This window comes from Nicotiana sylvestris, chromosome 1, assembly GCF_000393655.2.
Source record: "Nicotiana sylvestris chromosome 1, ASM39365v2, whole genome shotgun sequence".
NCBI lineage: Eukaryota > Viridiplantae > Streptophyta > Magnoliopsida > Solanales > Solanaceae > Nicotiana > Nicotiana sylvestris.
The window spans coordinates 172,811,695-172,830,832 of NC_091057.1; the positions used below are offsets into that span (position 1 = coordinate 172,811,695).

The window sequence follows — 19,138 nt, forward strand, 5'->3', positions numbered from 1 at the left end:
TCTCAAGGATAATTATGATATAACTAGTATTTATTACTAAGAGTTATTATGTGATATGAACTTTGTAATGTAGAAGCCTAGTATTTATAGAGTTTTCCCAATATTTTTGGTTTTTCAGTTTTGGTAGTTTATATAAATGAATCCAGTTCATTTTTGTAGTGTTCACATGTTATGAGGCAAGTAAATTTAGATACTTAATCATAGTGGTGACTGTACTCTCCATTTTTCAAAAGATTTTCAAAATTTACATCTACAATATTGTAATGGTCAAGTCAATTTTCAGGCCCAGGCCCAGACCAGTGGTGATTTGTTATTATGAGATTACTAATATTTGATACTCTCTTAATAACATCTCTTAATTTGCAAATGGATGAATAAGTATCCTAGTTTAGTTTACCATTATTTTTATTTTTATTATCTTTTTAAGTTTCGAATTTTTTGGTAATTTTCGAGTTGTCGCTGAAGATTATGACATGTTTTTATTTATATTCTCTTTCCAGTTATTTTCAATTTTTGGTAATATTCGAGCTGTCGCGGAAGATTAGGACATGTTTCAATATTCCTAGTTCAGTTTACCATTGCTTTTCTTTATATATTTTTTTTTGTTATTTTCCTACTTTTGGTAATATTCGAGTTGTCGCGCAAGATTATAACATGTTTTAATATTTACATCAAATCACTGAAGATTTACATGGCAGTTATCATTTACATACAGTTTAATCATGTACACATAGTTAATTAATATATATAATCACATCAATTTATTACTTAACCATATAAACGGATGCAATTTGGTACAAGCACCAATATATGGATATATAATCAAGCTTTTTCCTCTTACATATGGGCATAATTAGAAATATAGTTTCAGGGAAGCAAGTACTATAAATTTCTTTTTTTTTTCTTTTTGTGATAATGGAGAAATCCACGTAAAACCAGTGACGACGTTCAGAACTCGGGGGGTAAATTTCTTTCCTTCCTTTTCTTATTCTACTAAATACATTGTAGTCTCTTTAATTATCTACTGACTCTAATATAAGACCTAGAGTCACCGTGATTTTTTATCAATTTATTCAATTCCCTACCATCACTAAAAGCTTACTATGATTTAAGATTTAGATGCTTCAAACACGTATTGATAAGAAAATACAAAATCATGTCAATATTCACACTTTAATAAACGGTATATTCATACAATCCAAAAATTGGAATAGTCGATCACATGCGTGCAAGGTAACTCCAATACCAATATTATCAAACAAAATTGAGATGATACAAAATGTAAATAGAATTTAAAGCTTTTGTTGTTTAAACATGCGAATACTATAAAAATAACCAATATATTTTCATATATTCCTTTTTTACCAAAAGCAAGTGTTCGGTGTGGGTGACTGCAATTAAAAAATAGTTTTCTTATCTATTGGCAAGTACTACTTTAAAAAAAAACTTATCAACCTTTGAAATTTTACTATTTGTGGTTTCTTGGTATATTCATGTCACAATAATAAGTCCTATAAACTACTTCATTATTAGTCAGGTTACTAGGGCCTTACAGAATATAAGTTTGGATCTAAATTATTTTTAAATGTTGATGCAATGCTTTTTTTTGGTAAAGAAGAATTAACCTAAATAGTCGCTCTCCACAATTACTTAAAAATAGCTGCCAGAAGTATATTACCTGTATAATCCATGCATAATATGTGTCGAATCATATATAATTTATATATAATCTATGTATACCACCTAGAAATTATAAACAATAAATCTAACGACTATTTCTGCAAAGATACCAATTAATATGGCAAACGCCTACTTGCGGGAAAAATTGGAAAGAACATGTAGATTATGCTTATCTAATTATTTTATTAGTTTCTTTGAATTATCTATCTCCGTTTTTGTAATATTCTTATTAGAATCATTGAAAGTTATATGTCATCTTAATAAAATGGCAATGTTAGATTTATACTCCTATCAAATTGAAAAGTAACATTAAATTTGAAGAAACGACCCTCTATATATCAGATAGAAAGTTATATATTGTACGCTAGTCCCAAGTAAAGGGTTAGAACTCTTTTCTTTTTCTTCTTTTTTTTGGGGGGGGGGGAGAGGGGGGCACATGGAGGAGAGTTAGACCTAAAACGGCCTTGTTTCCATGGAAAATATAACTAAGGGCTTAGATTTAAAGTAAATTACAATGCAAAATGAATCAATAATAACATATGGATTACAATGTAATATACAGTTAATTCTAAAAAAGATGATTATTTCACGTACAAATTAAATCAATCACATCTTGCAGCCACTATATATATAAAAGCAGTTCTCACAAACTTCACAATTTTAACTAAGAGGTCCTTTCGTTACTTCTTTAGAAGAAATTATAGATATATGCTAAGAACTTAAGTAATGTAGTTAATATTTACCCACACCGAGTTATCACTAGCAATGAGGATAAATCTACATGTAATTGTCTATCTATATATAATAAAATAACCTTAGATACTTAAAACCACCTTGTCTCTATATGGTTGATTCTTGTTGGAATTTAAACGAGGGCGCTCTACCACTTTATGGTAAGTTAAAGAAATGAGTAACACCATTCAAAAATATAAAACTTTAAGGCACAAAAGGATGGAATAGCGGGACAAACATAAAACATACTGATAATATTATAAATAACTCCACCCTTACGACAACACACTGGACTGATCACTTACATAGCTATTGTTTGAACTCATTGAATTCCTAGGTTACGACCCGGATTTTCACCCTCGGGAGTCGTGATGGCGCCTACTAATGAAAGTTAGGCAAGCCAAACGTTTGAACAAATTACCTTTTTCCCATTTTTAATTCTTCAACAAATGTGAATTAACAGTTTATGAACTGCGGAAATTAAACAAGCGGAAGAAACAATTAAACCATCTAAATAGTTCCAATACGATTTCTTAAACAAAAACTACCCAGAACTGGTGTCACAACTTCACAGACGGTCTAGGAATACTATAAACAAAGTATCAAAAATAAATAATACATTGTTTCTGAAATACACAAATGAAACAGGATGAAGGGATAGAGGGAGACGCCAGGGTCTGCGGACGCCTGCAGGACTACCTTGGATCTCCGTATGGACTGAAGGCAGCCACCCAAAGCTAAGGTCCAAAAGTTGTTGCGCCGGGATCTGTACACAGTGCAGAGTATAGTATCAGCATAACCGACCCCATGTGTTGGTAAGTGCCTAACCTAACCTCGGTGAAGTAATGACGAGGCTAGGACCAGACTACCAAGTAAACTTGTGCAATTAGATCATATACAGCGGAAAGTAGAAGCAGGAATGTATAGTTAATAATGGGAGGGGGAAACATGTTGCAGGGAAACATCAATTAAGAATAGAAAGACAACAAGTAAATACGAGGAACATCATATCTCAATTATCAACAAGAACCAGAAATCAAACAAGTGCACGGCATCACCCTTCATGCTTTTACTCTCGTCCTCACCATAAAATCAATATAATCGGCATGGAATAGTACATCGTGTGGCACGGCACCACCCTTCGTGCTTTACACTCTTCCTCAGAAAAATCACAAATGGCATCACCCTTCGTGCTTTAACACTTTCTTACCAAAATAATACACGGTATCACCCTTCGTGCTTTAACATTCTTCCTCACCCAAAAAACAATCACAAGCAATAAGGCAAGGAAATAAATAAAATTGCATAAAATCCCGGCAAGGAAACAATAGTTCAACAATAAAATCCCGTCAAGGGAACAATGTCAAAAGCATCAACATCCCGGCAAGGGAGATAGCATTAAAAGCAACAACATCCCGGCAAGGGAGACAATATAATAATTCTCTTCTCTTTTTCACTTTTACTTCATAACTTGAGCCAATGCTCTATAAGGTTCAATTGTCAATTATACTTCCACAATTCATTATACAACTTGAGCCAACGCTCTTCAATACTCAAATACCACTATTACTTCCTCAAACTTTACCCGACAATAGAAATCATCACAAAAGGGCATGAACAATACAAACGGAGTCAAAATAATCATAATATAAGACTCACGGGCATGATTGACACCAACGTATAGATACTCATCACCATGCTTATGAGTTGTACTCAACAAATAACACATAGCGAATAGGACACAACTCCTAATCCCTCAAGCTAAGGTTAGACCAAACACTTACCTCGATGCCACGAACATAATTCAAGTCTCAACTATCGCTTTACCTCTTGATTCCACCACCAATTCGCTCGTATCTAGCCACAAGTTACTTAACTATGTCAATAAATGCTAAATGAATCAATTCCAACGCATGAAAATAGGTTTTATAAATTTTTTCCCAAAACTTCAAAAATTTCCCCCGGGCCCACATGGTCAAAATCCGAGGTTCGAACCAAAACCCAATTACCCATTCCCCTACGAACCCAAATATATAATTTGTTTTGAAATCGGACCTCAAATCGAGGTCCAAATCCCAAAAATTTGAAAAACCTAGGTTCTACCCAAAACACTCAATTTCTCCCATGAAAATCATTGATTTTGAGTTGAAATAATGTGAAAAGATGTTAAAGATTAAAGAAAACGAGTTAGAAATGACTTACAATCGATTTAGAAGAGAAGTTGTCTTTGAAAAATCGCCCAAGAGTGTTTTGATTTTGAAAGGGTTTGAAAATTGGAAGATTTTCGGCTAAGTTATAAATTTGCAGGTCGCAGATGTCGCAATTGCGACCAGGGTTCGCAATTGCGAACCCTTCAGAAGTTTGCTACCTTCGCATTTGCGATACTGCCTTCGCATTTGCGATGTCGCATTTGCGACAATTACTTCGCATTTGCGACCAAGGCAGCCCAGGCCACTTCTCGCATTTGCGACTCATTGCTCGCATTTGCGAGCCAGGCTTCGCAAATACGAAGTCTGCAGGCCTGCAACATATCAGCAAATTCCTAAGTGCAAATTAAACTCCGTGGTCTATCCAAAACTCACCCGAGCCCTCGAGGCTCCAAACCAAACATGAACACTAACCTAAGAACATCATACGGACTTGATCGTGCAATCAAATCATGAAAATAACATGTAAAACTATGAATTAAACCTCAAAACTCATCATTTTCATCAAGAACACTTAAAGTTCATAACTCTTCAACCGGAAGTCCAAATCACGTTAAATAAACTCCATTTTTCACCAGGTTTCACAGGCTCGACTTAAATCACTTATAAGACCTGTACCGAGCTCCAAAACCAAAATACGGGCCAGATACCATCAATTCCAAACATTTTTCATTTCCAAAACTCATATTTATTTCAAAAAATAATTTTCTTTAAAAATTCATTTTTTTGGCTTGGGACCTCGGAATTCGATTCCGGGCATACGCCCAAGTCCCATATTTTCCTACGGACCCTCCGGGACCGTCAAATCACGGATCTGGGTCCATTTACCCAAAATATTGACAGAAGTCAACTTAAATTCATTTTAAAGGCAAAATTCATCATTTTCACAGATTTTTACATAATGACTTTTCGACTACGCACCCCGACTGTGCACGCAAATCGAGGTGAGACAGAAAAAGATTTTTAAGGCCTCGGAACACAGAATTTATTTCTAAAATAAGTGATGGCCTAAAACAACCGTTCGTCCTAGAACGGACATAAGAAGGAAGTACCTGAGTCGGGGAAAAGATGGGGATAATGGCTATACATATTGGATTCGGACTCCCAGGTTGATGCCTCAGCAGGCTGACCTATCCACTGAACATGAACTGAAGGGAAACTCTTCGATCTCAACTGACGAACCTGCCGATCTAGAATAGCTACCAGCTCCTCCTCATAGGACAAGTCCTTGTCCAACTGGAGAATGCTGAAATCTAACACGTGGGATGGATCGTCGTGATACTTCCGAAGCATGGATACATGAAACACTGGATGCACGACTGATAAGCTCGGCAGCAACGCAAGTCTGTAAGCCACCTCTCCCACTCGATCAAGAATCTCAAACGGGTCAATGAACCTAGGGCTAAGCTTGCCCTTCTTTCCAAATCTCATCACGCCCTTCATAGGCGACACCCGAAGCAATACTCGCTTACCGACCATGAATGCTAAATCTCGAACCTTACTGTCGACATAACTCTTTTTCCTGGACTGATCTGTACAAAGCCTATCTTGAATGATCATGACCTTGTCCAAGGCATCCTATACTAGATCTGTACCCAATAACCGAGCCTCTCTCGGCTCAAACCATCCAACTGACGACCGACACCGCCTACTGTACAAAGCCTCATAAGGAGCCATTTGGATACTCGACTGGTAGCTATTGTTGTAGGCAAACTCTGCTAAAGGCAAAACTGATCCCACGAGCCTCCAAAATCAATGACACAAGCTCGGAACATATCAGCAAATTCCTAAGTGCAAATTTCACTCTATGGCCTATCCAAAACTCACCCGAGCCCTCGAAGCTCCAAACCAAACATGCATACTAACCTAAGAACATCATACGGACTTTCTCGTGCAATCAAATCATGAAAATAACATGTAAAACTATGAATTAAATCTCAAAACTCATCATTTTCATCAAGAACAATTAAAGTTCAAAACTCTTCAACCGGAAGTCCAAATCACATCAAATAAACTCCATTTTTCACCAAATTTCACAGGCTCGACTTAAATCACATATAAGACATGTACCAGCTCCGGAACCAAAATACAGGCCCGATACCATCAAATTCCAAACACTTTTCATTTCCAAAAACTCAATATTTATTTCATAAAATAATTTTCTTTAAAAATTCATTTCTTTGGCTTGGGACCTCGGAATTCGATTCCGGGCATACGTCCAAGTCCCATATTTTCCTACAAACCCTCCGGGACCGTCAAATCACGGGTCCGGAACGTTTACCCAAAATATTGACTGAAGTCAACTTAAATTTATTTTAAAGGCAAAATTCATCATTTTTCACAAATTTTCACATGATGGCTTTCCGGCTACGCGCCCGGACTGCACATGCAAATCGAGGTGAGACAGAAAGAGGTTTTTAAGGCCATGGAACACAGAATTTATTTCTAAAACGAGTGATGACCTTTTAGGTCATCACATAACATGAACTATAACTAATGACCATTATATGATGACACAAAAGACACACACATCGGATAACTCAAATGAAAATGAACTTAGACGCTTATAATCAAGCTTTTAATAATTAAGCATGATAGGTCTTGAAGTCCCAGGATTTCCTATATTGACAGACAAACTACTAAGGAACTACTGAAAAAATAGATCCACTAGCCCTGGTAGCAAAAGGCGCACCAAAATTGTGTCCTGAAACCCTATTTTGAAATGGAAAAGAATCATAGGAACCATATGAAGATCTTGCCCGATCCATATGTATATTCATTAATAAAAATATTGTGGCGCGCAACCCATTCCAAATATACAGCTTACAGTATTCATAATAACAATCCCGGCAAGGGATTAACCAAAAGTTACTCTATCCCGGCAAGGGAACTCAACAGTACAAAAATATACGTCCCGACAAGGGAAAATAAGCTATAACCAATCTCAATTCAACTTTTAATCATCTCTATTATCATCATTTCTAACTCATAATTAACTTCCACGAAAATAAACTAAGCATTTGCTCAATACCACGGATTTACTCATTATTTCAACCATAGCATTATTCAAGAATTCAACAAGTATCAAATTAAGACTCACGGTCATGCTCGACACCAACGTATAGATACTCGTCACCATACCTATACGTCGTACTCAACAAGAAACACATAGCAAATATGACTCAACTCTCAATCCCTCAAGCTAAGGTTAGACCGAACACTTACCTCAAACTTCCACGGCTAATTCAATTCTCAATTACCACTTTTCCTCTCGAATTTGGCTCCAAATCGATTGTATCTATACATAAATGACTTCAATACATCAATAAATGTTAAATAATGCGAACCCAATACCTAATTATAGCGTTTCCATCATTCTTCCCAAAAACCCAAAAATCGATCCTGGACCCGCTTGGTCAAAACACGAGGTTCGGACCAAAATCAAATCACCCATTCACCCACGAGCCTGAATATATAATTTATTTTCAGATTCGACCCCAAAACGAGGTCTAAATCAAGAAAAATCAAAAAGCTCTAACTCTACCCAAATCCCTAATTTTCCACTCTTAATCATATATTTTAGGCCTAGAAATTCATTAGATGTTGATGAAAAAGGGAGAAAACGAGTTGGAGATTACTTACCCAAGAAGTTTTGGTGAAAAAGTGCTTCAAGGATCGCCTAAGAGCTTTGGAGAAGAAGAAGTTTTGAAAACTTTTGAGAAATCCCGTTTGCATTCTGTTTTTGAAACTTAAAAATAACTGGGCGATTTAATGCTACGCGTTCGCGACAGATCTCTCGCATTCACAATGGGTCAGGCTTTTTGGCCTTCATGTTCGCGTTAAGGGGCTCGCGATCGCGAAGCTATAGCTTCTCGAGCCCTCGCGTTCGCATCCTTAAGGTCGCGTTCGCGTAAGGTTTTCTACCCTTTCCCCCTGCCCAGGCCACTTGGCCTTCGCGTTCGCGTGGCCAAGAACGTGTTCGCGAAGGTATAGCCCCCCGCTGCCTCACGTTCGCGACCTGGTCTACGCATTAGCGTAGAAGGAAGTTTCCTTCGGCAATATTTTACTCATCGCATTCGCGAAGGTCCTCCCGCGAACGCGAAGAAGGACATACCAGAACTGACTGCAATTTTTATAAGCCTAAAACCATTCCGAAACACTCCCGAGCCCTCAGGGCTCCTAACCAAACACGTGTACTAACTCAACAATATCATACAAACTTATCCGTGCGATCAAATTGCCTAAATAACCTCAAAAACAATGAATCAAATCTCAAAATCAAGAGTTTTTTCTTAAACTTCATCAAGTTGCAAATTTAGAACTTTAAGTCTGAATCACGTCAAACGGCGTCCGTTTTTAACCAAATTTTACAGGAAGTATTTCAAACATATATAAGACCTGTACCGGGCTCCGGAACAAAAATACGGGTCTGATACCATCGCTTTCTAATCAGATTTCATTTCCAATTTTCTAAAACATTTCCAGAAAATAATTTTCTAAAAAAATTCATTTCTCGGGCTTGGGACCTCGGAATTCGATTCCGAGCATACGCCCACGTCCCATATTTTCCTACGAACCCTCTGGGACCGTCAAATCACGGGTCCAGGCCCGTTTGCCCAAAATGTTGACCAAAGTCAAATTTATTCATTTTAACATCAAAACTTAGCATTTTTCACAGAATTTCATATTTAAGCTTTCCGGCTACGCGCCCGGACTGCGCAGGCAAATCGAGGCGACTCTAAATGAATTTTTCAAGGCCTCAAAATCACAGAATTTGATAAGAAAACAGGTGATGACCCTTTAGGTCGTCACAAAACCGGATTATATTTGCAGCGACCGCTTAGTCCTTTTTATAAGGCATAGTTGGGTGTGTATTTGTACGATAAAAACCCCACAAAAAATCACAAAACCTAATTTTATTAGGGGTGTGTATTTTTTCCCCTATTGAAACCCATTTTGGTTATGGGTCAAATTACATTAAGGGAGAAATGGATCTAAAGTGGTTATGGTCCATTTAAGCTTATGTGACATTTATTTTTGGATTTTTCTCATTAAATTTTATGCCATGTCATATTTATGGTAGGGGCTAGAGCCAAAATGACCTTTAAGTGACAATGTGAAAGTTTAGTTACTTTTAAATGATAAAAAATAGTTGAGTGACTTTAGTAAAATTGAAACATAGTTGAGTGACCATAAGTGAAATTAACCTCACTTTATAGTAGATGAGCAATCATATTATAAATGTGACTAATTGGGGTATATGAATTGATGCTTTATGCACAAGGATAAAATGTTGGGATTAGTAAAAAAAAATCATTTATAGTTTGTCCTGTTATGATATTTGGATCTAGAAGATAATGAGTCCACATGCTCGATAAATTCTCTCTTTGCCTAAATTTTCTACCTTGTTATGTCCTCAACTCCTCATCCCATACCTCCTCTTCGCAGCCCTGTTATATCCTTGATTCCCTGCTATACTCTACCGAATAAGAGGAGAAACATATATAATCTAAAATGATATCCAGAAAATTACTGTTATGTCCACTTTGTGAGAGATTCCACAATTTCATATCCTCAAAATTTTAACACAATGAGTTCATATCCTTGCACCAAATGCCCAATTGCTGTTAGAAACTCCACAACTCAATTCCCTCATCCAAGAACACCAACATCTAGGAATAAAAAAGCTTCTTATCCTTTCAGTAAAACTAAATCACTCATCTCCCAGATTTCAATCTCTAGTAGCTGCTCATCTTTCAGTCACCGAAGTAAAGCAGATACTCTCAACCAATGTCTAGCCGAAACAAGAATCTATAATGCTATTCCTGAAGACAAATATCCCACTATGTCAGAAATTATGGAAGCATCAAGAGCCCAAAATCTTGATCTTCAGCTTCAAAAATTATGACCCTTTTTTTAGAATAATAGCTAGGAGCTTAAAAACCCAAAGGGAGCTTGGGAAATCTGAGGGTTTGATAAGGGTGTAGTTTCAAGGTAAGATTCTACACTTGGATTCCATAAGACTAAAAAGAGAGACTTTGGGAAAAAAAGAACTTTTCAACCTAATTTACCTTATCAAACCAAAAACCGACTTTAATTTCAGTTCAAGAACTTTCATAGCAGTCAACACTGGCCGAAGAAAATATGGAGTAACTAATTTCAGAAAGAGCATAAGATTCTGGCATTACATTTCCTTTTGAAGATTACATTTACTCTTCGCTAATTACAAGGTCATAAAATGCTATGTCCTCTGTTACATTTCCTCTGTTATTTCTGCTTCTTCATAGGCTGTATCGTCTACTTCTTCATTGGCGCAGAGGATGGAGTAGTTCTTCTCATTCTTCTCGTTTTTTTATTTTCTCATGACCTGGCCGGTCAATTTGGCATTTTTCCTGGTCGATTTGTCATCTTTCCTGGCCCATATCTCTGCATCATCATCGTTTATGTTCTTGGTGTGTTTACGAAGCAGATTTTTCTTCTTTTTCGACATCTCTGCATCAACAAAAATATATATCTTGATTACATGAATAATCTTTAGAATTAATAGCGATAAAATATAAAGACTCAAAAGATTAACAACATACTAACCAGAAGTTCTTACTCCAGAAACTGTAAAAACCTTTAAATGGCACTGCCAAACTGAGTATCTAAAAGAGAGAGAGAACTGAAACTTTAATCATACAATAGAAAAAAGGAAGAAGAAATAAAAGCAGCAACAAATCTGGAAAAAAAATTAAAAGGATATTAAAACTAAGACTACGCACCTCTCTAACTATAATTGGCGGATTGATTAGTTTGAGCTAGTGATGTTTCTTATATAGACAATGAGTTAGTTATAGCTCCTTCGATTTCCCTCCCAAAGTTAGTTACTAGTTTGTGTTGAGAGAAGTGGAGTTAGTAAACTATGGTTAGCTACCTATAGTTAGTTAAATCTAATTAATGTGGTTAGTTAGGAAGTAAGTGTATGTTAAAGTGTACAAATACACAATAGGAGCTAATATACAAAGAGACTTTCATTTTTTTTCCTTCAATAGAACGGTTAATCCCTTTCTCTTCTTAGCCTTCTCTCTAAGCTGACCTTCGATCTGAGAACTTCCACAACTATGGAAGCTAACATGGTATCAGAGCTAGTGTCTATGATCAGAGCTTAGTTCCTCGCTCATCTGCGTGTATGTGTGTTACTGAAGTTCAGCTGAAGTGTCTGAAGGTAACAACACCTCTGAGCTAGGGTTTTGCTCAATTTGACCTCTAAAAAGTTTCATCAATGGCTATAGAAGAAGAAATAAATGAGAGTGCTCCCAGACGTGCGAATGTACTAGCTGCTCCAGCTATTTTCCCTACGATAGATCATAATCACCCTCTATATCTTCAACCAACAGATACTCCAGGTAGCTCACTCATCTCTCTTCAGCTAACTGGGTCGGATAACTATGCTTTGTGGAGTCGATCTATGAGAATAGGTCTATTAGGTAAAAGCAAACTAGGATTTGTGGATGGTAGGTACCCAAAATCGAAGTTTGAACCTGAATTTCATGAACAATGGGAAAAGGTAAATGTTGTAGTACTCTCTTAGATTATAAATGTTGTACGTCCAGGTTTGTGAAGCACTGTAGTGTACGCCTCCAATGCTCACAAGGTGTGGGAAGATCTGAAGGAAAAATTTGACAAAGTGAATGGATCTAGGGTTCTGTACTTGCACAGAGAGATCCATACATTAACACAAGGAACAATGAATATAGCTGATTATTTCTCGAAATTAAGAGATCTATGGGATGAGTTTGATGCACTCATGCCTTGTCCTGGTTGTCCGTGTTCAGAGTCAAAGAAATATGCTGAGCACTTTGAATATCATAGGTTGCTTCAGTTCCTTATGGGACTGAATGACTCTTATTCTCAAGCTCGAAGTCAAATAATGATGATGACACCAGTACCTAGTATAAACAAGGCATATTCTCTCCTTGTGGATGTTGAAAGTCAGAGAAATCTGGCAAACTTCACGCAAATGATGCAAGTAACAGAAGGTAATGACAGCACTGCTATGTATGGCAACAAAAATCCAAATCCTGGCACTGGACAGTTTAGAGCTCAGAAGAAGACACTGATTTGTGATTATTGTAACTACAAAGGTCATACTAGGGAGAACTGTTATAAACTAATAGGATATCCTCAAGACTTCAAGTCCAACCTTAAGATGAAGAAGAGGGAAGCAACTCAGGAACGTATGCTAATCATGTCTATACCAATTACAGTCCTACTATGCAAAATGCTCATATGCAGATGCAATTTGGAGGTTTGTAGTGTGGGACTTCACCTACATCTGGTTTCCAGCCTCAACAAATACAGATGAATGTTGTACCAACTGGAGTCCAGAATCAGCAACAACAAACAGTCCCTTACTTTACACAGGAGCAATATCAGCAGATAGTGCAACTACTTAACAAGGGAGCAGATGAAGGCTCTTCTGCCAGAGGTGCAACTGCAGGTAAACTAATAGCTCTGTTATCCAAGGCTGTTAATCTCAATTGGATAATAGACTCTGGAGCTTCAAATCATATGACATCCACGCTAGAAATGCTAAGTTCATGTCAGTCAATTCCCTCTCAAAAGGGAAGTAAAGTTCACTTGCCAACAGGGGATGTTGCCTTTATTACACATATAGGAAAAGCAAGTGTTCTTAACAATCAGGATATCAACAATGTGTTGTACATTCCAGAGTTTAAGTACAATCTACTGTCAGTATCTAAACTGACTAAAGAGCTGCAGTGTCTTGTGGCATTCTTTCCTGACTTATGTATCTTCCAGGATCTCTACAATGGTCAGGTGAAGGGGATTGGTAAGGAGGACAAGGGACTGTACCTATTACAAGGCAAGAAATTAGTCGGTGGTATATTCAGTCATGATTCAACTCAACAAAGGAATAAAAATGTGCAGGTGAACTCTGTATATAAGTCTACTATGCCTGAAAATAAGTCTGCTTGTATGACTAGTGAACACTCTGAATCTAGTGCACTGTGGCATAGAAGACTAGGTCATGCACCTATAGATGTAATCAAGAAGCATACAACTCTAAGCAGTTTGAAGGATAATCACACACATTGCATTGTCTGCCCTTTAGCCAAGCAGTCAAAGTTACCTTACAAGCTAAGTACTACTACCTCTAATGATATATTTGAACTGATTCATTGTGATGTATGGGGGCCATATAGAGTACCTACATATGACAGTAAAAGGTTCTTTGTTACTATTGTAGATGACTTTTCCAGATTTACCTGGGTTTTCTTACTTGTTTCTAAGTCTGATACAGTGGTTGTCCTTAAAGAGTTTCTAACAAAGGTGAAGAATGTATTTTCCACAATAGTTAAGACTCTGAGAACCGATAATGGTAGTGAATTCTTTAATCAAGAAGTTCACAGTTTGTTGTCATCCTTGTAAGCACGTGATTTTTGCCCTATATGAGAATTACTCCCAAAAAATTCAAAAATAAAATAATTTTTCTTGGTGTGCAATTTTTGTGATATTTTGTGATATTTTGTGTAACTATTTGTATGTTTGTCTATGCATGTTTATTTGATTAATAAAAAATACAAAATATGTCGCATTTTTGCATGTAGGATTTAATTCTACAATTGTTAGTAATTAAATTTGTTTACAAAAATTAAAACTTACAAAAATAGGCATCTTTTGCATTTTTAGCATTTAATGTCCAAATGAACAATTTTATGCTTAATTATTACTTAATTGTGCGTTAATTGTTATTGGAAGTTAATTTGCGCTTTTATAACTTAATTTAGTTCTTAATAATAATTTAAGTACTTTTATAATTTAGTTTTAGAAAAATAAAAGAAGAAAAGAGAACAAAAATACAAAGAAAAATCGGATTGGGCCACTTCTTCAATTTCAAACCACAGGCCCAAATAATTGCCCAACTTTCCCCATGACCCGGTCCACTTCAAACCGGGTCGACCCGGTCCGCTCCATTAACCCAACACCCCTTCTTCATTTTTGTCCAACACAAAACAAAACCAAAAAAAGTAAATAAAAATAAAAGGTGAATTATCACTATTAATAGTTTTATTTTTTGTTTTTTTATATATAAAAAATCCGAAAATATTTTATTTTATTTTTTATTTTTATTTTTATTTTTTAAAAAATATATATAATAATTTCGGGAATGATTTAAAAAAAATAAGAAAAAGGGAAGTATTGAATAAAAAAAATATAAAAGTAAAAATAGGTGAAATTCTCTTTTTTTTTAAAAAAAAGTAAAAGAATGTAGAAAATTTTAAAAAAATAAAAACTTTTGTGGAAATTTTTAAAAAATTTAAAATTAAAAGAAGGTTGGAATTAAAAAATAAATATAAATGTATCTGAAAATTTAAAAAATTTAAAGTAATTGAAAGTAGCATTTTTAAAAGAAAAAGAAAAGATAGTGGTTTGTTTTTTAAAGAAAAGTTAAATAAAGTGAGATTCTCTTTTAAAAAAATAAAAAGTGGGATTTTAAATAAGATAAAGTAATTAAAGTTGGAATTTTAAAAATAAAAGTAAATAAAGGTGAGATTTCTTTTTCTAAAAAAATAAAAGCAATTTGTAAGTGGGATTTCTTTTAATTAAAAAAATAATAAAATAATAAAAAACAAATCTGAAAATTTCGAAAATTTTGCTATAAATAGAAGAGAAAATTTAGGAAGAAGGGTGGAAAAAAAGAGAGGAAAAACTAGATAGAGAGAAGAAAAAAAGAGGGGGCGGAGTGAGAAGTATACACCCGATATACATTCTGGATACACTGAATATACAGGGGCAGAATTCATTTTGGAGAGTTTTGAAGTTGAAAAAGAATAGTTACTGCTTCATTGCCTCGCTTAAGATCTGAAATAGTCAGAACCTTCCTGCCTTTTACTTCTTCTCTATACTTGGAGTCGTTTATAGTCTCCTGGGTTTTCTGCTATTCCTACTGTACTGGTTTGCGGTGTTGCTGAATCTGCTGTTGCTGTGTTATTACTGCTGCTGACTTCTCCTTCTTTTGTTCTTGTACTGCTGTTTCCAGGTACACATTTGTACAATCTCGGCTTGAAGCAAAAATGAAATATTAATCAGGCTTTGTTCCTGTTGAATTCCTCCTGTTTAGATTTGTGGTTGAATATAATTTTCTTTTCTTTGTATAAAAATGTAGTTGATTGATTAAATTAGTAACGATGTCACATATGTATAACTTCTTCATCTAATAATGTTAGTTTAAATTAATCAAAGAATAGTTAATCTGTTTTGATATTATGGTGTGTCAATCTCACGTTTTAGTATTATTGAATAATAGAATATAGAATGAAAGCAGTTTTTCTTTGTACAAACTCGGTCGCAATTTTCCATTCGCATTAGCCGTAAACTAATAATTAATAAGTTACGTTTTTAGCATGTAATTAATTAAGAGATTTTCTTTTATTTTAGAGACGAACTTAATAGGAAAATATAGTCACTGTAGGTTTATCCTTTTAAATAAAAATGAGACGAGCCTCGACAAACAAAAATGCACAAGCTGCGGGGCCCTCTAAATGTATATATTAAAATACTTAGAATTCGGGACAGGCCGTTTAGCGAATTTTACGGCCTTCCCAAAATAACAATACGCTAGTTGCTTTAGGCGCACCTTTAATAATTTAACCTTCTTAAACACGGGTGCACATTGATGTGACCCAAATCCAAATCTCAATAGAGTCAAAATGTGTCGACGACCACGGGTACATTGATTGTAACGCGGTTCGGGATATATTTTCACAACGTTGCAATTCCTTGTAGAAAATAATAATAACAATTATGAAAGCGGTAAAAAGTTAAAATTTGCACATAAGTTCATATTTGTATAAAATCAGATAATCAAGCCGAATATAACAGTTGAGCGACCGTGCTAGAACCACGGAATTCGGGAATGCCTAACACCTTCTCCCGGGTTAACAGAATTCCTTATCCGGATTTCTGGTACGCAGACTGTAATATGGAGTCATTCTTTTCCTCGATTCGGGATTAAAATTGGTGACTTGGGACACCCTAAAACTCCCAAGTGGCGACTCTGAAATAAACAAACCAATCCCGTTTCGATTGTCCTTTAATTGGAAAAAAATCCCTTGTACCCTCTCGGGTACGGAAAAAGGAGGTGTGACAGCTCTGGCGACTCTACTGGGGACTTGGACCCAAAACCACTGGTTCAGGGTTAGAAATTCGAGCTTAGATAAATTGTTATATTTGGCTTTATCTGATTTTTTACATGTTTTAAGCCTAATGTGCTAAATGTTGCTTTTACCGCTTTGATATTATGTGAACTGTATATAAATTGTGCCGAAACCCATCTTCTCTCTGAGTCTTCTAAATCATGAAGAAGGGCGTACTTCGTATGACTTCTTTTCTGTATAGTGTCAAATCCCAATTTAGAACGAGGTTCGGATAAGTTGCTAAGCCGGTGAAGCTTCTGTATTCCCGGTACGCTGCCCCCCCTCGGCTCGAGCTGTCCGCTCGGGTAAGCCAGGTCTAGAACAAACACCCAGGTTCTGAACCTAGTATAACAAAGCCACATGCCGGATCCCTAGTAGGAACGTTTATTTGCATCATGTGCATTTGACTTAGGGGACTCAACACAGGGGTTGGGTCCGTCTAGGACAAGCAACCTGAAAATAATAGACCATCTTATGGCATCCTATGTGCTACATGTTGTATTTAGTCAAGGGCGTATGGGCTGACTAACTTGTGAATATCAGGAATAATATTTTAAAATTGAAAAAAAAACGAAATAGCGGTTAGGGAATTGATTGTTTATTTTTGAAAAGAAAACAAATGCCCAAATACTGTCAAAACTCTGCCGAAATTTTAAGAAAATGAAAAAAAATGTCTTATTAGTTTGTTTTATTAAAAGCTAAGAAAAGAAAAAAAAAGTCGTTGTTCTGTTTTTGTTTTTCAAAAATAAAAAATAGAAAAAATATATAGTTTGTCTTGCCATGAAAATGAAAATAAAAAAAGAGTCTTATTTTTAAAATGGTTTTTTTTATTATTTATTTGCTTATGAAAATGCAAAAAAAAAAAAAAAAAGTCTTTCATTATTTGTCGTAAATATATATATATATATATAAATCCGAAAAGTTTTTTATTTCCAAAAGATATATATATCTTTATTTGTTGCAAAGAGTATTTGTCTTGCCAAGAAAATTCAAAATAAAATTCCAAAAAGATATGTCTTGCAAAAAATAATATAAATATCTTTATTTTCCATTGTTGATAAAACAAAAATAATAAAAATGTTTTCTTTTAAGAAAAAAAAAATCCGAAAATATTTTGATTCTTCTTTCAAAATTGAAAAGAAAATTCAAAATTCAAAAAATATTTTTTAGAAGCATTTCTTTTATCAAAAGTAAAATTCCAAAAATATTTTTTTTTCTTTAGAATAAAAAAAACAAATGGAAATTCGAAAAAAAAACTTCCTTTTACTTTTGAAATTCTCAAAGTTCAAATCAAAAGAAAAGGAATTTTTACAAGTTTTTCTTTCAAAAAGAAATCAATCAAAAAAATATATATACTTCCTTTGAGCATTTCTTTCACAGTTCCAATAAAATAAAATAAAAAATATATTAGTTCATTTACTTATTCACGAGACCCGAACTACGCGGGTTTGATTCTCACCGGATGTGAGATACGTAGGCAACCCTCATCGGGTCCAACCCCACCTTTTGCTAAAAAATCCAAAAACAAATAATAATAAAAAAAACAAAAAAAAATGTCAAGATTTTTAATTTTGTCATAAATAAATCGGGTGATGTCCAACTTCCCCTTTTACAAAAAAAAATAGAAAAAATATATATGTCAAATTTCTAAGAAGTCGGGTGACGCTGTTTTATCAAGACATAGCCGAATGTTCCCGAAGGGGACACCGGAAGGCTGACTTTGCATAAACAACCACTTTTGGGTCATATTTAAGATTTGGTCCAGTTGACCCACACAGCCTTAAAAATCTTCGTCCCCGAGGCGTTGAAAGGCCGTGTTTGCAATATTGAGTTTTCTAAATTTGAAAAACGATAAAAAGAGTCATGAATAAGTCAGGTGATGTTGTTTTGTCATAAATAGCCGAATGTTCCCGAAAGGGATGCTCGAAGGCTGACTTTGCATAAACAGCCACCTTTGGGTCATTTTGAGATATGGACCCACACAGCCTTAAAAATCTTCGCCCCCGAGGCTCTGAAGGGTCGTGTTTGCAATACCAGGTTTTTATTATAATTTGAAAAGAAAAAAAAACAAAGAGTCGGCGGTCAGGTGAATACCGTTTGAATTTTTGTCATAATAAGCCGAGCCAGCTTCGGCCGCGTCTTAAACTGTTCTTGCCGAAATAGCCTTAGAGTATCTTTCAATTGTCAAAAGGTTATTTTCGTAAAAGAATGGACGAGTTTGTAAAGTGTCATAAAATAATCCTCCCGGCCTCAAAATTCATGTGAAATTTGGAAGGGGCCACATTTGCAGAAAATAACCATTGGGTTGCATTTTTCAAA

The 19,138-nt window shown here is 35.3% G+C and overlaps 1 protein-coding gene across 1 annotated transcript; it reads left to right on the top strand.

The window, feature by feature from the left end:
* The first annotated feature begins 11,883 nt into the window (after positions 1-11,883).
* On the top strand, positions 11,884-12,966 carry LOC138877067 (uncharacterized). Its single transcript, XM_070156541.1, has 2 exons — positions 11,884-12,168; positions 12,256-12,966. Exons 1-2 carry the CDS (start codon positions 11,884-11,886, stop codon positions 12,964-12,966), a joined length of 996 nt encoding a protein of 331 aa, XP_070012642.1.
* Positions 12,967-19,138: the final 6,172 nt, after the last annotated feature.